Source organism: Rhopalosiphum padi, chromosome 2 (assembly GCF_020882245.1).
Source record: "Rhopalosiphum padi isolate XX-2018 chromosome 2, ASM2088224v1, whole genome shotgun sequence".
Lineage (NCBI taxonomy): Eukaryota > Metazoa > Arthropoda > Insecta > Hemiptera > Aphididae > Rhopalosiphum > Rhopalosiphum padi.
In genome coordinates, this window is record NC_083598.1 from 23,340,732 (window position 1) to 23,366,878 (window position 26,147).

General features: G+C 23.7%; 1 protein-coding gene across 1 annotated transcript in view; it reads left to right on the forward strand.

Moving 5' to 3' along the window:
- Positions 1–26,147, forward strand: part of LOC132921825 (dipeptidase 1) — a 140,427-nt gene that overhangs the window by 95,392 nt on the left and 18,888 nt on the right. The window contains exon 4 of the mRNA XM_060985050.1: positions 1,014–1,197. Coding sequence (XP_060841033.1) covers positions 1,014–1,197 — 184 coding nt within the window. The remainder of the gene's footprint in view (positions 1–1,013; positions 1,198–26,147) is intronic.

Below are 26,147 nucleotides of genomic sequence, written 5' to 3' on the forward strand. Positions count from 1 at the left end.
ACTATTTTGTGGATCTGTTTATACATTGTATATTAGCGTTTAAAGGTGACTAAAGGCTATAATATATTTAATGAGTTTACCAAACTGTTAAAATATAGATCGAACTACTTACTTGTAGAAGAAAATATAATGTGGGATAGTTGTTTAAAGTCACTTTAAACTACCATATATTTTTAATGAATTACAATTTAGAGATTTAGTCATGATTTAATTTAATATTCCAAGTTTAATACTTATTAGCGTTGCTTACCGAACATGTATGTGCTACCTATATCGAGTATGTAATGACTTTACCACTTTGGTAATGCACTAATGCATAATTAGTAATGCTTATTTATTAAATTACTGTTAACATGCAATAACTTAGAATATTATATCTATTGGATTAGATCCAACCAAAATTCACACTATAAAATGGAGAAGAAGCTGTTTTAATTTATACTATACCGTTTTGCCAAATCAAATTCGTCAAACAATTTAATTTAATCTTTTTATAATTTAAAGCGGTAATCTAATTATAAGATTGCATTGTTCAATGCTCGCTATAACAATTAATAACTATAATAATTAAAGCTTTGTTAAGTCGGTATTTGAAGGATAATAAATTAATATTGAAGTACCTAACCATGTATTTTAAATTATTTTTAAATATAGTTGACTGAATATCATTACCATTCATTATATAGGCATTACATAGGTTTCAATTTCAATACTTTTAAGGTAACGTCATACTCGACGCATCTCATTTTTGAAGTTTTGAAAGTCTGTAAGTTATTTTTACAATGTCTACAAAATGTAAATTAAAAACAGTAAAATTAGGTATATAATTATAATTTTATCAATCAAAAAGTCATATATATTTCCGTTGTTTAATATTATTATTTACCTTTTATATAAAAGTATCTACTATAATAAATGTTGGTAATGATATGACAAAAGATTTTACAAAATGTAGTATTATATATATATATGTATAAAATATACATGTGTGTGTGTATCATTTTTATTTACAGCTGTATATGAGATACAAGTTCGACCGTGTGCTGGCATTGTTTTGGTAATAATTGGTTTTGTCGTATTGCTCATATGGATTGCACTGCCGAGCTCGTCCGAGGCGCCTGGTAGTTTTTCATCTCATCGAGAAGAAACTTTTGAAGTGGTCCGGCGAATTCTTGAAGAAGTGCCATTAATAGATGGGTAAGTTTTGAATTCCTAGTACCTATCTATTAAAATACACCACAATTCTACCTATTTCATAAAACTACTATCGATTTTCTATAAAAACATATCGTAGTATTTCAAAAATATGATTTTTACACTGTAATTATTTTTAATTTCCGTTACAAATAAAAAATGTTTAGCATTGTCAAAGTATATAGCTTTTAAATCTACTTCACTTCAATCACAAATCACTATACATGTGTATTGAATGTATACAAATTGGAATAAATATGAATTAGAAACTGCCTTTTATTTGCTTCATAATATGAAACAATTATTATGAAACGGATCAAGTGCGTTTTTAAAATAAAAAAATCTTTAATTTACTATAACAGTAAGCGATTAAAGGTGCATTAATATTATTTTAATTTTGCTATTATTATATTATACTAAATCTAACGGATTATAGTATTTTTTTTTTTATTAGTTTTATGTAATATGTATTTATCTAAACTTCGTAATTTCTTAAAAAAAAAATTAAAAAATTAAAAAAAATGCTAATATAATTATATAAATAATACCATAGATCCATTATATTATTAATACGTTCATTATCTTACATGACTTATAAGAGAATAATATCTTATGAGTGTTATGACGTTTTCCTTTACTTATAAAAATTAAGAATATAATGAAAATAAATTATGAAAATTAAAAGTTTTATCAGTTCTTAAAAGTTAATTATTCTCAAAATGATTTGAGAAATGCACTTATTATTTATTATTTTTACTCTTAATGGTTATTTTTTATTATTTCCGATGCAATACAATTTGTTTAACCGTGAGTCAAATCATATCATTTATAAATTAGGTACCTAAGTTAAAATAAATATATCTGACTACTTGATTTTGTTTCTTAAAAAACTTTTGTCACTTTTTTGGCACCAAAAGTTTCTTCTTTTGAACTTCCGTCTTTAATTAGCCAAAAAAAAAAGTTTGAACGTTAAATTATCTGTAGAGGTAATATGATGGAAGACTGCATTTTGTTCAAACTTCTACTTCAAAACATTCAATGTTTTGTATAACACTTGAGTAATCTTTTCTTGAATATACACTAAGTATATATTATTTATCAACACAAAATAAGTATTATCATTGAGTATAAATGTATAATATAGTATACTGTAAACTATATACTATATAATATATAGTAATATTCATACTCAATGGTATTATTTAAAACAAAATACAAGACATTTGAGAACAGTCAGTTTCATTTAAATATTATAAATACCAAAATACATAACTAAAGTCTACTTTTACATGGTATGTATGAACAAAATATGAAAATCAAACTGTGCGTCACGCTTCCAAATATATAGATTGGAGTTTATATTAATAATTATTATCTTAGGCAATTAATATATAATATATTAATTAATTTTATATACATGCCTTATTTATTTATTTATTTTAACTATCCAATAAATAATTTTTCTGAATATTATAGCTTTAATATTATCCAATAAGAACTATTAAAACTATTTTTAGAATGATGAATTTCACTTTTAAAGCATATTTATTATAATCTTTGATCGCGATATACTCATTTTTTAAGTTAAGAAGAGGTTTTGATAAATTCAATGAACCCCATTTAGCAAATCACCCGACAGAGAGTCATAAATTATATGAACGTAATGTTATCCACCACATATACGTCTTGATACCTAAACACTGTAAATATATAATTTATAAAAATCATTCTGAACTTTTCAAATGTTGAAAAATCTTACATATTATGTATTTACAAGTATCATAAAAATAAATATTAAATATTGTTTATGTCGTCGGGTTAAGAATATGATTCAAGTAATGTATTTACCTAGCTATAATTTGATAAGTGAAATTTAATCGTTACATTACACTAAACTTGTTTAATTTCTATCTACACACTAAAAAAATATTAAAATGTATTAATTTATATCATATATATATAAGATATATTATAATATTTATTCATTTTTATTAAATACATAATAAAGTGAAACTATTTTATCAGAAATATTACAAGACAATTAGACAAAGCTAGGTGTCTAAGTATCTGTATCTCGTATCTGGAATTTTTAACTAAAAAAATATAGTTTAGGTAGATTTTTATAATATTTTATGAGTACCTAACCTTTACTTTTTTTAATTTTATTTAATACTACTTTAAGATTAAAGAATTTACCAACTTATATTTAATAGTAAATATAATCATCTACATCTATTAGGTATTTGCATTGTTTTTTTCATTTATTTGTAAAACTAATATTTTTTTATATTTTACTAAAATAAATTATATATAAAAATCTATTAATTTTTAATTTATTAATTCAAACAATTATCAAACATGTCGTACATTAAATATGTATATATGTCGAGCCAACCACGAAAGTTATTGTTCTTATGTCGTACATCGTGTTATGTAATTTTCTATTATGTAGATAATTTTCTCAAACTTAATTCAACTTATTAATCATTTTAAAATACAAATCATATCACACATTAGTATCCACTATTTTTGAAATTAAACAAAAATATTGATTTTATGTACTACTTTAGCACTTAAAAATAAATACGCAATAATATCATTAGACAGTTGGAAAAAATCATAATTTTTACTTATAAAGTTATAAATTGGTTGTTACAATAATTTAATTTATGTTAAGTGTAATAATTAATCCATGGTTTTTATTGAATTTCACCAGTTATTCACAAGATTTAATAGTATATTTTATTTTTAATAAAAATCATTTTTACAACTATCATTGGCTAAAAAAAATATCAATCTTGATCCGAAAGCATATATGGATGACCATTGGTCTTCTTAGATCTTCCATCTTGTTTATTACAAAGGGCTTTGCTGACAGGGGATAACCCATAAATCATGCGAAACTTTTTCAAATTTCGACGCCTTTGAGACAATAGCGGAAACCATCGTATTAATATTTAAACCTTTATTCTTTGGGCTATTATCAGATATCTTACAGCCTTACAGCCTACAAATTCTCTTCTACTCCACAAAAACGATAAATATTCTACGGAGGCACGCCTTCCGTGTAACCGTACACCTTTTATACATCGAAAATAAAATACGTTTATATTGAACTATTTTTGAGTAATTTCATTTCAAGAAACCATAAAAAAAAAGTAAATGTTAAAATTTAAATAATATTTTTGTTTACGTTTTAAGATTACATTTGAAATTCTACCAAATGCATTAAATATCATACCTGTTCAATTATAAATTGTCCATCTTGATTTTATTCAAAATAAAAAAACTGCTGTACAAATGTTTTAGGTACTCGATATTAATATTAACGTGTTTGTAATTTTTTTAAACGGGCCTAATCGGAATGTCTATGTTCATTTTTTTAGATTCAACTCGATGAACCGAAAAATTGTAACTTAAAATTTTTAAAATAAATCAATCATAAAAAGTATAAAAAACTCATATACATTGTTCGATTTCAAACCTTTCTGTGGATTCACATTTTATTTATGTAAATAAAATATTTTAACGCCTGAATATATAATTGTATACATACCTATTGGCTATTGTTTATTTTTTTATATATTTTAAGTTCATAAATTATCAGTAAATAAATAAGCTCATGTATTGAATGTAAATAATTATATGCAGTATATCTTCAAAATATTTACTACTTAGCTTAAAAAACAACAAAACTGAAACATCTCTTAAGCAACTAACAGAACATTTTAATATTGAGTTACTTGAAAACAGAAGAAAATTTAATGATATACTTTGTCTCTACAAATAACTCAATTCTTAAATTAAGTAACTATAACTACTGAAACGAACACTTTTATAAATGACCCTTGTTTTAAAAATCGTGTATCTCAAACATTCTATACAAATACATACCACCAAAATTACTGTATTTCGATTAATAGATTGTTAATTACAGAAAAATCACTGAAAAACTTTGATTTTTTTTCAATTATAACCCAATCAGGTTAAAATCTGTATTAAAATCTATAATCTTAACATAAATAATTTACTATTATTATCTTTTAATTATCTATACATTTTTACTTATTATGTGTTCTGTAGGTTACATAAGTTTAACTCTTATACGTATTTATGTTGTTGTTGTATGATTGTATCATCTACGTATACTAAGCACATTATGTGCCTTTATTATTATTAAATAAATAAATAAGTATATTATTATTATATCGTTCTTATAAGCAATCTAATATTATAATTTATAACAGTGTCAACTGTCCTACACATGTAACAGTTTACCGGGATCCACTCAGAATCGTTTACCGAATGCAACGATTTATCATTTCTTTCAAATATACAATTTATAATACAATATTCTATCCTATAATATGTTGGGGTGACCGAATCTGGACCATTGTCCAACACCTGGTTTTGTGTCCTGACCAGCTTTTTTATTTACAACTTTTAGATTGATTTTTCATTTGACAGTATTGTATTTTTTTATTTTCATTTTGCTGACACATTGTTCTTGTTGAAGAGCCTCAATGAGTTTTGTACATAGAGGATGATTACAACCAAGAAAACAGTTTTCTTTTATTGATGACAAAGACGTTCTTATCTTAGTTATAAAAGTTTTCAGTGATTGATTATGCACGGCATCATCCCATTTTGTCAGTAAATCTTTCGTGAATTATATAAAGTATATATAGGTACACAACTTTTAAATTTAAAAGTGTTATTATTCTTCTTGCTCCAAATACCTACGTTGTTTTATTTAACGTGTTTTTCATTCACTCCGATCTGAATTGCTTTAAATATTCATTATAACGAACAAAATCAATTTTAAATATTTTTTTATTATTATTAATATTATTTTATAATAATTTTATTGTTTTACAATGGTTGTATATTGAAATCTTAGGTAATGAAAATAAGCATTTTATAAAATTAATACATCATGTCGTTCTATTGTATATAGATTTGTATGACTTATAAGTCAATTTCAGCTAATACTATTATATTCGCCGAAATAAATAGTTTAACGTACTATTACTATTAAAAAATATGATAGTTCGACTTCACTCGAAATCGTTTTTTGTATACAATTACGTATCATTGAATTCAAATTTAACACCCCGATTATAGTGACCTACTTTGCAATGACCAGGACCTTGTCACGATGCACGCTAGACACATACGAGTAAGTACAAAAAAAAATAAAAAAAATAAGACCTGGTAACTGGTAGTATGATAGAAAAAAATGACAATATTCTAACCGTTAAGTACTAAGAATTATATCATATTAAAATGATCCATAAGTCTAATGGCTGGTACCTATGATTAAAGATATTAGATTATAGGTATAAAATAAGTTCTATCTATTTAAAGCACCCAGTGGTTACTCTTTATAGCTATTTTATATAGACACTTCGTTAACCAATTTGAAAGCCTCTTAACATAAGGCAAAGGGTAAGCAATAATTACCTTAAATCATGAACACAACCCGTACGAAGCCTACCCGCAGGCTACCACATGGAGCAAGGTCGCTTTGAGCAGCCCCACGCAATACTGTAGTAAAGTGCTGAGGTAGGAAAACCACTCTCTTCTATTTAACAAGTCTGTTCTATAAGTGATTATAATATTTAGTTTACATAATTCCATGAGTACACCATAAAATCAATTTATCAGATATTTTCCGCCAAACTTTCCAAAAATATATCATTTATTACACACATACAACATAAGCTATATTTCAATAAGGTACATTTCAACAAGCTACATTGTAAATATACATATATATTGAGATCGTTTTACATCATTTGAATAATGTTTTATAAAATATTAAAATAAAAAATAAATCATTTCCAAACAAATATTGGAAATTATTTTAATGTTTTTAAGGCAATTTTTGTTAGACTATTAATAAAAATAACATTTTATCTTAAAATTACTATTTCAATTATATTTTAGTATTAACCTGTCTAAAAAAAAAATGTTGCCTAGTTTTTTTCTATGGATCGAAACGATGTTAAAATTTTAGGGTGTAATAAATTAAAAATCATAAGAATACCAATTAATAAATAATAATATTAATCTATAGAATACAATTAGAAAGATACCAAAAGTTTATTATTCAGATTTTATATTTATATACTTTTATAGTTGTGATGCTATTATAATGCAATTTTGTACAAGAAAATAGCTTATATATCAAACCACAACATGTTATTTATGCAAATTAATCAGACATCATACAAATTTATAATTTTAACAATTTTTAATAAAGAATGAAAACGCTTCTCGTATAATTTAAATAAATATTTACAAACTTTGTATAACATCTAATATGTATTTAAGGACAATTAAACTTACCTCGCTAGTAGAGATATAGTATTAAAATTAATTAACGTCATCATTGATTTTTTTTTAATAAACGAAAGAATACAGATGCATTCAATGTTTAAAATAAAATAGCAGATTTATACAACGAAGTACCTATATTAATATTGTATATACTTAATTTTCCATAACTATCCTCGAAATTAAAGTTATGAACAAACATTGACATGAAGTTAAGGAAAGATAAATGTGCTTTTGAACTATGATAATCTATGAGTTAAAACTTATATGATGATTGAGTAACTTCATGAGTGATTACACATGTGAGTAAACATATTCGCAATTATAATTTATTGATAACTTATAGCGGGATGTGTACAAAATCTACAAAAATATAATTGACAAATATAACTAATTTCACATTTTATATGTTATTGTTCATCGCTGATAACGTAAATTAATAAAAGTTCAACATTTGAATTAATAATTTTATTTATTAACATTAGTGCAGTAAACTGAGAGGTGGAGTAAATTTATAAGATTTCTAGTGTTTCTACGATTTAATATTTAAATGTTATTTTATTTAAACGCTTTAGGTTTAAATTAAAATTTTGAATAGGTTTGAATTGCAACCCTGATATACAGTTCATGCCTTTCAACTCAGAACATTAAGCGCAATAAAGGTAATAGGTATAAAACATATTCTCTATTATTAATGATCAATGGTGGCGTCTATTTTAAATTATTATTTTGCGTTTTCTCTCAAGAGCGTATTTTGTTGTAAATAAATTGTAAAAAAAAAATAACTACTTCTTAGATCAAAGTCCCATTGAAGATTTAGATTTCTTATTACTGTACAATAATAAGTATTAACCTGCCACAACATAAAAGTTAATGATTTACTTGTATAATCAACGTAAATTGAAAAATCTAACAAAAAAATATATGATCCTACATATTCTCATTACGGTGGAAAGTTAAATTTTATAAGTATATTAAAATTTACATTTAATTTAACTACTATTCCGTAAATGGTATAAAGGGATTTATTGTAGCACTATTACGATAATTTATTAGTTCACATTTTATAGAGTTTCGAGAATCCTAAGTTACTTGGTGACATTATGGTAAAATTATTGAAATAATAATATTAAGTATACATTATACTCATTATATAATTTAGATAGTTATAACTTATAATTAATACACACCTATTATTTAGATAGGTAAATTATCCACTCCATATGATTTTCGTTAAAATTACCAAAAGGTTAAACCTTTGATATGTATTATACCTCCTAATAATTTAAGCGATGATGAAATGCATTTTCATGATTATCGTTCCTGTGGCTAAACTACCTACTGAAGTGCCTGTGTCTTAATAAAGTCACTCTATAAAGCTTAAGTTTACCCAAACGATAATTTAATATTTAAATTCTACTCAAATATGATAAATATTTTGATAAGCCTATGTAGTGAATGCAAACGTTATAAACGTTAATATTTGCATTTAAGGATTGTTGGTTATAATTAAACTTTATTTAGATTTATTGTTTTATTTGTTTTTAAATTTTTAATCACTATTTAATAAGCATACATTTTAAATAATTTTGATAAACCAAAAATTGAATTTTATAGATTAATTAAAGTTTAGTTAAATTTACTAAAATTCTGTTATAACTAATACATTTTAATTTTTATTGGTTAATAAATAATAATTAAAACATTTTACTTATACATATTACACTTTAGTTAAAACTGTAAATTTAAATTATAATTTCTAGCATCAAAGTGATACCTATTATTGTTCTTTACTAACAATGTATAGTGTATACTATCTAATCTATTAAGTATCGTAGTACCTAAAATATTGGATCTATTTTCAAGAATAAATTGTGTTTGAATAAGCTATATAATTTATTATTATATTAATTGGAAAATTATTATACTTTAAATGTTGATACTTACTTATGCATAAAATGTTAGAATATGTAAATAAAGGTATAAATAGTAACAATAATATTTAAAGTTGGTTGGAGAATATTTTCGGTTCTTGAGATATAACATTAGAATATAAATATAATATTAATATTATATGTTATTAATAATAGTTTGAAAATGTTAAGGTTATACTAAATTAATTTTCTGATAGGGATGTATTTTTTTGTTAAGAATCGTCTAACGAACATATAAATTATAAACTTCAAAAACAAAAACATTAACTCGTGTGACGAAAAAAATGTATTTTAAAATTTTATCACATACCTAATTTATTTGACTACTATTGTACTTAGTTTTATGCTGCTAAAAAATATGAAGTGTGTGTGTGTCGTTATTAACCAAGCAAATTGTTATAATTTATTATATAAGTTATTTATATACTATGCAGAAGCTTCAAGGATAGTTAATCCCGAAGACTAGTGTAAAGTCTTTATAACATGGAATATAGATTATTAATCATGAGCTATAAAAAATACAATTGTAACAATGAAAAAATCTAACATAAATATAATAAATAGAAATATTGAATTATAATTTCTTTAACAAATTCTAGATAATATATTCGTCAAATATAATTTGAAAAATATGTACATCTGTATAAATTTAAATTAATAATATTTTTTGGTGCTCTACTTTTTTCTTTTAATGTTTATCATTTGTATGATGAACAAAAGAAAATTCTAACATAGGTGTACTCATTACAGAATATAATAAAACAATAAAACATTATCAATGGTTCGTTAAATATTCAAGTCCAACTGAACACAAATGAAATAATGGATGAATGACTGTTTTCTGATATAAAATACACAACATACGTACGTATGTATGGGACAAAGTTATACTTTTTATCTAAATAAGTATTACAATTATCACTATTAGATAATCATAAAGTATAGCCTATTTTATTGTTGTTATAAATAAAAATTCTATAACGGTTTATGAATTTATGATGGGTAGTAAAGAAACATTCGATATGTTTGCTTCAAATATTTTGATACATGACAAAACTTTCAATAAACTTTTTGAATATATTATAATGTTAAAAAAAAGTTTCAACAATGGCGTTTTACTTTTGCTGACATTAAATGTTGCTTTCTTTAAACAAAGTAACTAACTATATAATTTTAAATCGAAGAAAGGCTACGTTATAATTTCATCATGCTTGATTTTCTTAATTTTAGAATTTTCACAATATTGATGAAATCTAAAGTTTTGGTTTGTATGTTGACCCAATAGTTTGTTATTTATATTAATATAATTATATATCATTATACTATTGTCATTATTCATTAGAGTATTAGACTGATCATATGACATTGTATACAATTTGTGTTTTTTATATCTTTTACACTTCACTGAATTCTACCATACGACAGATTTGTCAAAATTATCATTAATACGATTATACCATTTGTATATTTTACATCAAATCCAACAATATAATGACCGCAAGTACGCAACAATTTCTAATTTTTAATCGTTTTATTAGTCACATACTCAAATGACAGCATGATTTATGTCCTGTCTCTTTATAATATAATACAACTTAAACAAATCAATATAAGCTCATACATTTATATAAATCATATAAGTACCTATTCTACAAGTTACAAAATCAGAATAACGGAACAATTTAATAATATTAAATTTGAATAAAGAGATTTGGTTTTTTACTATACTTATAAAAATATTATCAAATTGAATCAAAAATAATACGAAAACGATTCTGGAACTGTAAAGAAAATAGGAAGAAAAATATAAAAATAGCGATCGGGTTGCTTATGCTTTATTCAGATATTAACAAGGGAATAAAAATAATAAAGCCTATGGACTTAAACATTTCAATGAGACATTTATGGCATAAAGAAAACTAGGTCACAAGTCATAACTCATGCGGGATATGAAGAATACGCAATAAAAGAAACCTGCATAATGTGTAAAAATCTATTTTACAGACATTCAAATTCGATTTTATAAGTTATAACCCAACAAATAATGAGGAAGTACTAAGTAGTAAGTACTAACAATAAGTTATCGAGTCATATTTAAGATATAAAAAAAACTAACTACGATATTGATGAACGATTATTATTCTGTTACGCTATAGAACAATGAATTTAACGACATCATACAACTGTTAATGTGAGTAAGCAATAGATATTTTTACTTACACATACTAACATACTAGGCGACATAATTATGTTCCCCAAAGAAAAAAATGTTTTCGTCTAGAATATGATACATTTAATTACTGTACAGCAAACTGATAACGATGTTTAAAATTATTATATTATTTTATTTAATAGTAAATAGTAATTTATAATATTTAATTAAATTAATTTATTTTTATATTTTATTTTTGTATATAATTTTGATTGATAATTTAAACTTGGAAGTAAAAATAGTTATTGAGATTTTCTACGGTGGAAAATCCGTGTTACCGTTCACTGTAAGTTTTTATAATATAAATAAAACAATATTTATTGTATTGACAATACACATCCAGCCACCATGAGCATGCCAGTTGCTATAAATATTAGCTAAATATTTTTTTTAAACTTTCAAGTTATTAATAAATTCTTAGTAAAAGTTTGAAAAAATAATATAATTTTAATTCTTACTTCTACTTTATACAATGTTGATTTTTACACTTATATAATATTTATATTGAATGTCATTAACAATTTATTGTATTATTTAAATTTAAAAGATTAAATTTAATTCATTATTTATTTGTACTTATTTAAAACGCGTTCAGAAGTTTTTATGGTATTTTTAGATATTATTTTTTATATTTTCATTTTTTTTTATACTAAAAAAATTCTTTTTTAGGCTCATATCTTCATATTGATTTTAATTATGACGTGTAACGTGGACATTTTTTTTTTAATGTCACTCAGTGACATAATTCCTTAAAATATCTACCGCGAATAAGTTTACTTGTAATTAAAATAAATGATTCTATATTGTGATAGAAACTCGTTCTTTTTAAATGTAAAAAATGAACATCTATCACAAAAGTTTTTTATTTTTAATTGAATCCAATCGAGTTATTCATTATCATGAGCATAATATTAAGACATATTTTATTAAATAAAACATGAATAATTCTCACTTATTGATGTAATTGAAATTTTATAAAAAGTATCTACTATTTCAAATTAAATCTCGACATTATTTATATAGCTAATATTCTATGAGATAGTTTGCGATATATATTGTATGTCAAATAGTCTTATTTTTATTTATAATACAAAACAAATGTTAAAAAATGTGTTTACAAATAGATTTCAATTCACGGTCAGTGCGAATGCTCAATAGAATATTATCTATTAAAGTACTAAATAACTGTATAAGCCATACTGTATGTATGGATGATAAACGGACGAATGTCCACGCAGACTTATGGAGGTATAATATAACGATGCTTATCCCAATGATGAAGAGCCCCTCGGTGACAAATGACTACAGGATTTTCCAACAAGGGCGGTATTTCAAGTGATTGAATGATGGCGTTTTTATAATAATAATAAATAATTATGTTGTACAAATAAATTAAAAAGCCGATTTTCCCATTAATGATTTGTCAACATGTTTGAAAATAATAGCAACCCATAATATTCTTACGGTGCATATTATACGTTATTGCTATATACATAATACATTATAAAATAGTTATTGAATAAAAATAAAAAAGTAGGTTAAATAGGTACCGCTCTGATATATGCATTTTTGGTTACTATTATAGGTGTATTAAATTAGAATAAATTCAACAATACCTATATATTATTTTATACGAAAAACGATTATGAGCGAAAACGGTCTATCAGCCTATATCACCAAGTGATGCTTTTTTATATAACTATTAAAGTCATTTATTTTACTCTTAGTATTATAGTACGTTGATATATTTTTTTTCGAAAATATTGCGTTTATTTTATTATTAATATTTGATTTTTATAATTATATATACGTTTATATCATATTATATATCAACTAATATAACTTAAAATGTAAAAATATCTTTCTGCAAATACCGTAAAAGAATAAAAACAGATTCATAATACCTATAAATAGATAATATTTTAAAATAATTCAAAAATATTATTGCCTAAAGTAAAATTCATAATAATATAAAATAGTAAAATACATAAAAATTCAAGTTCTTACGTATAATATAGATATACAAAGAAAAGTTTTTATGCGTTTTTAACTACAAAATAGTTTGTCATTTTTGCGATTTTGACAACATTTTTCAAAATTCTAAGTTCAAATACTTTAAAAAAAAAAAATTTAACTATGTATTTTTATATTTTTATACAGATATAGGAATAACTATTGTAACACTTACCATAAATTTTCAAGAATTTTGAACCGGCGAATAATTTTTGATTTTTAATAACCCAAAAAGAGCTAAATGAATTATAATACTGCATCGTATTACGAAAGTGATAATATAAACATTCGGTAAAAATTACAAGTATCAAATTGTTATTGTTATCATTATTTTAAAATAAAATAAAATATCAAACTTTTTTTGAGAAAAAATTATTATTTTACGGATGGATATCGAATGTTGTAAATATTTGAACTTAAAATGCTCATGAAAAATTGATTTGGCTTTCCTGAATTTTTTTTCATATATAAGTTGAAAAACTGATAAAGAACCTTGTATAAAATTTTAAAATCTTAAGTAAAAAAACAAAACATTTTATGTATTTCTAACTACAAAATAATTTACTAATTTTCGCTATTTTTATAAATTTTGTTAAAATTCCAACTTTAAACGATTATAAAAAATATTGAGAAATTATACAAAAAAAAAAAAAACTAAAAGAAATTAAAAATTTCTTATGCCTATAAAAATAAGTACTGGAAATAATTTTACCTGCTTAATATATAAACTAAATCCAATTTAATATCCAAAACCACACTCATTTTTAAAAATCTAAGCATTTTATCAACAACTTATCGAGTAGGTACTGATGACTCATCCACAATAATAATAAAAAAAACATGATAAAAATCAATACATTAATCGCCCCGTTCAGAATCTAAAACGAATGTATTAATTTCGTTTAGTATCATAATATAAATTTTCATTATTTAAAATTTAGCTACACTGCACTTTGTTCGAATGAGCTTCGCACGTTGTGTTACGCGCGTCTGATATATCTGCTTACCTGCAGCAGTCATAAATTCACAATAATACAATATTATATATTTATTTACACGTAAATAAATTGAAAAACTCACCATTATTAAGTATGCGTCGTGTAGATGCATAATACAGAAAGGTCATACTGTCATTGTTAACCACAGAGTTGTCATCGTTCTCCACACAAACGAAAATGTTCATAATAAAGGAAACGGGATGAGTGCTTTGATATTTTAGAACAATAAGTTAAACAGTAGAATCGCGTTAGGATGATTGGATGGCTGTCTATCGTCAGGGCACAGTCGTTTGCGAAAATACATATATTATTATAATATTTATTGCACTGCCTATACGTGTCGTGACTGGTGGACTACCGTTATACGATATTGTCGCATTTTAATATTCTCACGTTGTATATAAATACAAATGCGATTCTCTAGCAATAAAATATGTCGAAGACAATTCATTTCGGATAAGCCATGTACCCGGAAAATGTGGGATAAAAGAGCTTAGAGAGCTGTTGAGCATTAAGAGTAATGTCGACCGAAGGCGGCGTACCTATATTTCTTAAATTATGATTTTGGTTTAATGGCTGTGATTTGTATATTTGGGCCGATTATTGAGATTTAATACCTGACAGATTCCGCGGGGTAGGTATAATAAATGGTTGTTTTTTCATAGAATAATATATGTTTGTAGTTAATGTTTCATTTAATATTTTTATATTATTACACAATGTTTCTATTCAGCTTAGTATTATAGTGAGCTGTGATAACTTATACAATATATTATAAAATATAAATATGTAAGTTTATATGTATATAGCAACCATGTATAGTAAGTAAATACATTAATAATAACATGAAAGGGACTGTAAGCCTATAAAATATCCTGTTGATAATTACATTATTTTATATTTTTAACACTGTTATTCAACACTACCTGGAATAGTGTGTTTTTGAACTAGATTCACGACAGCATGCAGGATAACCATGAAGGGACATACGGTACGTGCGTCCACGTACCGCCATCAACATAAATACAGTGGAACCTTGATAAGTTAAAATAAATGTTATTTCCTTGCGAAAACCTCGAATACTCGAAAGAAAAACTATATATAACTCGAACATTCCAAGTTCCGAATATAGACACATAATAATGGATAATTTTTATAATAATAATTAATTTGTCTCATCTCTTTGTGCGTTCCAATAATTGAACCTAACCTCACGTTTGTTATGTATATTATTGTATTTTTCATTCAGTTTATTTTCACTACATTCGATTTTGTTAAATGCAATCGATCGGTTACACGTGTACGGTGAATCGAATGTATAAGTTATTAATATTATTTAATCACATATTTTATCATCATTTTTTTGTAATAGTTATAATTGTTTTAAAATTATAACGAAACCCACTTAAAAAATAATAATAATATAATAATATGTATATACTATAACTATAGAATAATTAAAAACTATGATATATGTATTATGTATATACATTTTAAAAACTCTTGAAGTCAAAACCAAAACTATGTTGAAATTATTTAAGCCCCATTCACCGACCTATACAACTAGATGCTCTAAACAGTATAATAACATTTTTGGATTTATTAGACATTTTTAGCTATAGTATTATTTACACAACAAAATATAATTTATTGAAAAATGATTTTATATATTCTTAACATATCTTTGTAGTTCCATTTTATCATATACATTGTGAATAAAATTTTTTGTTTGTAATGCATTTTAGAGTCTGCAGGGTGATCAAGTGAAGCAAGAAATCTTTTGTTTCTAGTATTCAACTTGAAGTGCTTTTTTTAATACCTACTTCCGTTAACACTTTTTTTAATGTGAATACTTGAAAAGTTTCATATGAGATTGGACATTAGTTATATACGGTACATTTTTAAAATAATATATCAGGCACATTGTGTTAAATAATAATTAATTACTATGATTTAAAAAAAAAATAATAATAATGACAGTTTTAAGCTCATCGCATACTAAAACATACATTTTTATTATTTCAATTTAAAACTTACTTTTAAAATAGTATCAATTGTATTAATTACAATTTTATAATTGTACAATTTTCAGATTTAATTTTATTACATGATAAATGATAAATAAGAATATTAAATATTTATTACTCGAGTGTTGTTGTCGTAGCACTATAAACATTAAAACCAAGCTATTATACACTAGAAATTCTTGAAAATAAAGCATTATAATTTTATGTGTTTATGTATAAGATAATAAATTAAAATATTATAAATTATAATAAAGAAAAACTAAATAATCATGGAAAGTAAACATATATTACCACTTTCTTAACTAGGTCAAGTAATCATACGGAATAAAATATTTTACTTTCAGCATTTCCTTAAGAAAAAAAATAAACAATTAAATTATACAAACTAAAAATACATTCGTAATTAGATATAACGACTAAACGACTACATACTATTAAAAGGCGTATCCATTACAAGTCTACAACATGTAATTTCTTATTTGTATCAATTGTACCATATCGATGGATTAAACATTTTAAAGTAAAATGAATTTGGTCTATTTCCGTGAACATAATACCACTATAAAAATAAATATTAACCTTTCGAATACTGCAAATAGATAGATATTACAATGCATTTAATAAAACAAAATATTATTATTGTTCATAATTTTTTTTTAAATGCATTTTAAAAGTAAAAAATACTAAAAATACTTATAAAAATAAATACAATATGTTGTGTATTAAATCTTACATAGTCTGCAACAAATGTATAGTTAATCTAGCTCTATATTGGACCAATAGAAATAAAGTAAATATCTACAACATCAGAACTTTATTTATTTTCAAATTAAAAATAAAAGTTTTATTTGCGTTGGAAGGAGAGAGCCGCATACATCAGTATTTTTTTTTATAAACAAAAACAAATAATTAGACTAAAGTGTGGTTTTTGTACTAATTTTATAAAAATAGATGAGTTTTTATACTCTGTATTTGATTCATATTATTTTTTTTCTATAAATATGTATTTGGTATCATCTAAAAATTAATATCATATTATGGAAATTACTCAGTAATGATCACGGTAATTAGTTAGAACTTGGAAAAAGGCTGCTATTCCTTGATTTTTTTTTATGAATGTTTATTTAATTATAATAATAATAGCTGAATAATATGTATGATAATAATACAATTTATACATATAATAACCCGAACTATAAGTAATATTTTATATAATTTTAATAATTGTATTCGATCTAATGCAATTAAATAGATTTTTTAGAAGTATTAAAGTGTTTAATGCAAATTGTTTTAATACAAACGCTGTTTTCATTATATTACTTAATTTTAACTTATATCTATAATTTAATTAACGTATATACATTCCAACATAGCTATGTTGTTAATTCATATATAAATAATTTCTTTACTTTTAATCGTTAAAACAATAATAAGTAATATAACTCAAGTAATGAAAATAATGGCAAATATCTTTGCTATAGTTTAGATAAAATAGCTAAATAATAGATCAACTTAAGACATTACTAAGAACCTTTAAAAAAACTTTAAATTTACTATTTGTTCACAATAAAAATATATCTTCTCGATTCTTTTTTGTTTATAAATAGTATTAATGGATAAAAAAAAACAAACCAGCTTACGTCTATTTACATACAAAATATTATATAAATTGTACATAAAAACGAGTAATAAAGATAAATATGTTATGACTCGTCCAAATATATAATATATACTTTTTATTATTCAGAAAAAAATAAGTTGAATACAATTTTTACATAAATGTTAAATGATAAGTTATTTGAATAATAAATAACAATTACGCCTAATTGATACGTTACAATAATATATGCTCCAATGCGCTATATGATATTATATTCTGTATTCGTTGTCCCCTATAATATATATATAAGTATATTATTATGAAGAGATATTTATTGCGCGTACTTCGTGGTTGTATGAAAAATAAATTTCAAATGGTAAATGCACTCTACTAGAATGGTAATAACATAGCAATTTTTTACTCAAAATTTGTTAGAGCACATATACTGCTTGATTTATGTCTATTATAATTCTGCTTGTACATTACAAACATTCACATCATACAACATTCACATTTTTATAAAATCGAATTTTATCACTTGTTTGTTAAAAGAAAAAACACCTGTTTGTTTTTTTTTTATTTATTGTGTATTTTTCATACAACTCCTCATAGATTCCATGATAATTTGTATAAAAAAATTTAAAACTAAACTTTTTATTTAATTTATTCAGCACTTTTACATACCTATTTCTTATGTTTGAAATTATATATTTTCTGTTTTCATACATTTTTAGACCAGATGTTTTCGCTTACTATAGAAAAACTTACTCCTTTTTGTTTTCCATTAAAAGATCGTAAATCGAGCGTGTTGCACTGAACTTTATTCTGTCCTTTACGGAACAGATGCTGAACTTATTTTTTACAAACCTCGAAATTACAGAAAATTATAAGGTATAAAACAATAAATTATAAGCATATAAGCTTATAGTAGGATGCATTTTCATATTTACATTTACTTAAAACATTTTATAAAATTCATCGAGTGATAAGTAATTTGTATATTTAAATACACAGCGGCATATTCACTGATACAGAAGTTATGAAACTCGATTGAGAATGAATTTCAAAGGTAATTCAATTGTTTATAGTACCTGCTAATCCAGTCTTCTAACAAATTAAACCATTATTTTTTTTTTTTCGTAAACTAATGGACACGTCTATACTGCAGAATACTCGTTAACAAAGAATATTTAAGACTTTAAAGTAATAATAAATTAGTTGCAAGGTATCAACACTATCAACTAACTAGGTACATCGTATGCTTCATATACGTATATAGAGAACTCTATAATTTAATAAACCAACAAAAAGAGTGATTAAATAACTTCTATATGGCTATATGAGGTATATCATATAATAATAGTAGGTATACGACGTGTTGATGTGTTACAATAATTTGAAATAATTGTATTACAACCGTGTTACTCATTAGGCATAAGGAATCTTAGGTGAAGAGATACGATGAGTATTGATGAACGCACATGGGTGTGCTATAATAGGGGTCTGCACAAGTGCTAATGTCTCAATCAAATTTTCCATATTATACTAATATTTCAATAAATATACCTTAATTACCAAAATCAATAAAAGTTTATATTTTGAGAGTGAATTTTAAATATTAAGATAATTTACTGTGTGCACTCTATTGTTGAAAGTCTGTAACAGTTGAATATACGTCTAGATGTGTAGTGACTATTATTATACGAGTATATTAAAAATTGTTATGAGTTAATTGTATTTTTGTACTTAGAAATCAATTGGTCTATGTTTTACTTGTGAATATTTATTATTAATAACATTATTCATTTATTTTTCCTTTTCAATTGTATTTTAACTTAAATGTTAACCCGTTACGAGTCGTAACTTACGAATATTCTCTGGAAAATGATGTGTGGTAGTGTCTGATTTGTATTTTCTTATCATATGTATATCAAAAGCACATTAAGTTTAAAAAAAGTCTAATAGTTTTAATATAGAGGATCGATAATAATATATGGGTAGTGTGTACTACCTACTTTTGTAGTCTATGCACGCCTATATATACCAGAGATGAATTATCAATATTATTTTATAAATTTACAACGCGGATATTATAAAAATTAAACAATATTAAATGTTATAATATCAATTTTTGTTTAAACAAAATTATACACAATAAGTGAATTATAATCGTATTAGAACATTTAATTTGTTATAGCTTTAATCAAATGTATTCATTAGTTTTCTTCAATTGATACCTGATTTGACCTTAGCTTCAGCTCTTGAACCTTTAAAGGAATTTTGCAAAACGTTGACTTCATAACGAACATTTATTCTAAATGTAGTACTGTTAAGCTAAATATATATGTATAAGTTGAAAAAAAAAATAAGACATGAACCAACCTTTTTGTAATTATTTAGTATCCTTTTTTTACAATATACCCTCCCGTTTTCAGTCAATCACCTTATTTATTTAGGTAAACTTTTATGAGCAATATTTACTTAGATACTTAATGTTTTTTTTTTAATTTTTTTTAATGTAGCTTATATACAATTTACAATACAATATTACATTAATGTTGTGTTTATTATTATAGATTATCTAGCATCTAATTATAATAAATTTAATCAATTGATATTGTCACTTGGAATCTGTAAGAAATCAATTTTTACATTGATAATAATATTGTAGCAAAAATTTGAGTATCAAACAAAACTGTTATGTACTCATAGGTATACCTGAAAAAAAATAATATTTAACTTTAATGTTTATAGTTCACATTTAATATTTACAATTTTAAAAATAAAGAAAATTTTCAATTTCTCAGATCTTTTTTAGAATATTTTTAAAAAACCGCAGTGAAACTTTACGTGCAATGTTTACTAGTCAATAAACACGAAACTTAAAGGTTTAGTTAGGCTTTGAAGTTTGTACAGAATATAAGATGGTATAACGGTAGATAATCTGGTGAAAATATCAAAAGTGTTTGCAAGGGTTTTTTCAGTTGGTTACACGAATCCCGCTGAAGTTAAATAAAAAGTACTTTTCTTTTGACCTGGAAACTAGATAATAAAATCCATAAACCGAATGGTTTGTGTATGTATATATAAGAAATAGGAACTATATCATTGAATACTATGACAATAGTATACAATTATTTATATATTAAATGTGAATTAAGTGTTTAATTTTGGTTTCTATTGTAAAATAGGTACCTGCTATCATTGAAAAACACATACACGTTGTTTATATGTAGGTAGGTACCAAATAAACAATGATAACTAATGATACATACTGTATAGCAATGCTTATATACTTTATAATATATTTTATAACAATAAAATTATAACATTTATCAAAACTAATAGAAATATAAAAAAAATTTATTTTGAATTTTGATTTCTCTGCTCATGATAACTTTTTGTAAAGTATATTGTACACATATACCAATCAATTTTTTTTAAATAATCTTAGTTTAAAAAAAAAAATTAATGTATAAAATAACTATTGAAGTGCCACTCTAAATTTAGAATTAGATGGCGCTATTATTGAATCAAACACTCTCTCAACATTGCGACTTATGAACTAAAATAAAAATGTATATCTTTAATTTGTATTATTACTGTATTTTTATGTACTATTATATTATAATTTAATTTTAAAATTTTCATGTAGATTTACATGTTTGCATTAAATAACAATTAAATGAAGGATTCAAAAACAATTTGACAACACAATATAATACGATGAATATATTAGTAATTTAAAAACAATAACAACTTTACATTTACTTACTACCCTTTTTTTCTTATATACTAGTAATACAAAAATACGTATCATAAAATGTTTTCGTAATCTATAAACAAAAAAAAATGGTTAAAATACTTTATAGGAGCTTACACAAGTATTGTATTTATCCATATTTTATTTGAAAAATCAATAATACGTACATTTATTTACATTTATTTCTAGACTGTTATAACTTTATGAATATTATTGTTAAAGTGTAAGTAATATAGTAATTTTTATCTATCGTTTTATCGTTTTATTAAATAATTTTAGTATAATATACTTATATGTTATTACTTACTAAATATCTTATTAACTTTACACAATACACATATATTAATAAAGGATTAGGATTATCGTTATTTGTTAGATAATATAAAAATATATTTATAAATATTTTATTGATTCTTCGTGGATTAAATAATTAAGCATTTTTTTGAAATCATTATAATTTAATATAATATGTACTTACTCCTTCCTCCTAAATTAAATATTTGATATAAACTGATAATGCTGCAAACAAACATTTCGAAATGTCCATTATTAATTATTTATTTTAACATATTATAAATATTACATTTTATCCATACTTATTTATTAAAAATATAACTTTCAACTAGATTTATGGTCACAATTCATATCAACTCAATCAATTTTTTAATTAGGCTATTGTCCTGCTCAAAACCCAATTTTCACAAAACTAAAGTCTCGTTTTAAACAAACCAATATGAAAATGTGCCCACTTAATACTACGTAGGAATGTCCTGGTTCTATTTTATTTTTATTTTTTGTGGCATTTATTCAATCCAATGTCGGGCAAGACATTTTCGATAAAACAATTCTTGAAAATTCGTTTGTTATTCTCAAAAATGTTATATATCGGTCGGATTAAAGCTTCGATATTCTATTTGGAGTTCTATACTTTCTTCCGCCGAAAACACAATGTTGCAAAACATTACAAAATATATATACGTATATGTACTTAGTAATATTATTATTATTATAATATGTTGCTCTATTCAAACCATATTGTAAATTTGTAATACCGATCAACTGTGATCATACTGTGATTTTTTAATTCCAACAAATGTGTCATGAACAATTTTATGTAATACACTTTACAATACATACCTTTTTCTTAAATTCTAATAATATTTGTGTGAAAAATATTAATTTATAATATGATGATAATTTGTAAAGAAAATTGAAAATCATGTATAGGTTTTTAAAATTGTTATTTTTGATTATACATTTCCCTTTATAATATTATTAAAATTAAAAATCATTATAAAATTATTATCATCGCACAATAATAAAAAATAAAAAAAATAATTCTATGTATAATACAACTCTTTTTCATAACCAATCCATTATTTAAATTCAAATAGGTACTTGGCTTAAAAATAAAACAAAGAAAATAGCAGGGTGTTTTATTATAAGTTTTGAGTGTACCTCATCATTGAGTAGGTTACTGCAATGAATGTGTTCAATTTGAAAATTATTGCATACATAAAACGGTTCTGAAAGGAGATAATGTGTTCACAACTACTTCTTAAAGTTATTTCATCGTTTATTTATATTATTATATCACTATAAATAAAAAGGTAAGAGTGTAGGCTGAACTAATCTGCGAAAAATATGACATATATTATAATGTAATATCATATTAATTACTATTATTATTATTAGTTTATAAGTCAATACTGACATACCTTATAGAATGCAGAAAATATAATCATGGTGTAAATAGTTTAAAATTAATCAAAATAATATGTTGAAAATTGCATTGTGTATATAAACAATAATAATATACAAAATAATGAAAAGTTTTAAATCCCTTCGATTAATAATATTTAAAGAAATACAGCATAATAGCTAAAATCGTTATCTTTCGTTTAAATTATTACTTCGTTAAAATTGAAAAACTTAAAATGTCTAAAAAAAATTGTGTTTCACAACTTTATTACCATAAAAATTGATGACACACAAAAAAAAATAAAAAACACAATCAATACATTTATCGCACCGCTCAGAATCTAAAATCTTTGATAACAATACAATATATTATATAATAATAACTATAAAACAGTTGACTCACAAAGTTTAGGTTATCTCAAACCTTGATAATATTAAATTATCAATACCTATCTGGAAAAAAATCCCCTTTAAACTTTCATAACACTTATATTTTTCAATAACTCGAAATTATCGATTATTCAAATTATTTAATTCACTTTAAACTCCCAGTGTAAAATATAATATAATTTTCAAAATAATCAGTCATAGTCATGATATTAAAACAATATAAACGGGTATATATTATATTATTATTGAGCAAATTAATAAAATATAAACACAGCAATTAAAATATCAATACTTTTGTAATAATTTCCTTCTTCTATTGTGTGATATTAACTACCATTTCAAATTTATTTTCATGACAGAATTTGATAGTATCTCTTATTTGTCTAGAAGATAAATGACCCATCAGATCACGCAATTAATTAACTATGTAAAGATTTTATTAAAGGTATAAATATTGAATTTAGCAAGTATTTCATAATATTATTATACGTTTTATATTATTGAAAGTAATTCATTCAATGAATATAATATAATATAAAATATTTTGAATTATTTATCGAACACTATATTATTGGTGGGACATCATAATTATATTTTAGAATAGTTAAAATAAATTTAAACATTTTTTAATTGAAATAATATAATACAAATTCCTAAATTAATTAATTAAACTCAGATATTGATACCGTATAAATATGTTTTAGTTTTAAAATAGCCGTACTATTGCCTGTTTAGTATTAATTTGATTTATCAGTGTATCTTTAGTTATACGCCAATCGGTAACCATTGTATAAACTAATAATTCATTGAATGGAAAAACGTCCACAATACAGTTATCTGTACAATAAAAACTATCAATTAAATGGTTTGTAGTTTTGCACAATTTAAAATGAAAAAAAAAAGTATTAAATAATTATATTTTACAGTATTTGTATATCACCGATTTTCCGTGTAATTTCTTGCCTTCTTGTAAATTAGTTTGTTTCATGGACCACGTAAAACTTTTTATAGAAATAAATTAATTTGGGCATTGTTTAAGTCTGCAATGATTGTTTAGCTGAATGGTGTAAAACTTTACTTAGGTTTCAAAATCAAAGCTTCTAAATGCCAAGTTATGACCTTCACTAGATCTCGTTCTTCTATAACTTATACCAAGGGTGACCAAACTTTTTTGGCAAAGATCTACTAAAAATCTACTTTACCTTTGAGGATCGACTTCCATAAATTTTTTTTTTTATTATTGAGTACCTATATATCTATAATTATTAACATACATACTTGTATAAATAACAATATTAAAATATAATAATAAATATTCTTAAATAAATTACTCAAGTCTAAATTTAAATTAAATATTTTGTTTGATCTGGGCATTTTTGAAGTGTGACATTGTATTTTGTGGCCTAAAATAAATTCTTACATGATCGACTTTGAAATCGTCCACAATCGACCGTACAATGGGATTATTATACTTCTGGCTAAAATATTCTTCATCTTACTAATGATGTAATCACACATATCATTTATTTCTAGTAAAGCGTTTTATACTCTGTGATTCTTATTAGACTGCTTCTGACTTTAACCGACTTGAACGCATTTAACAAATATTTTTATGACGGTATTAGAAGTATTTGAGATTATCCCGGTATTATAATCGAAGTACAATTTTTATAAGTTTCGTAAGAGTGGTGGTTGTTACATTTTTCATAAAAACATTTGACTTCATCATGTATTGTTTTTAATTTTAAATCTAAATTCAAGGTTTAATTTTAGACGTGGAAAGATGCATTTGTTAACTTTTGTAGGGTAAAATTTTGAAGGTTTGAATTTTATTAATATTAATTTTTTTCAAATTATCCCACAGCTATACGGTCTATATTTCTGTTTTAGTAGTTTTCAGTTTTGTATACAAAAAGCTTAATCCCATGAATACCAGTGTATTTATTATTGCATAATAGACCTTTGAATACGCGTAG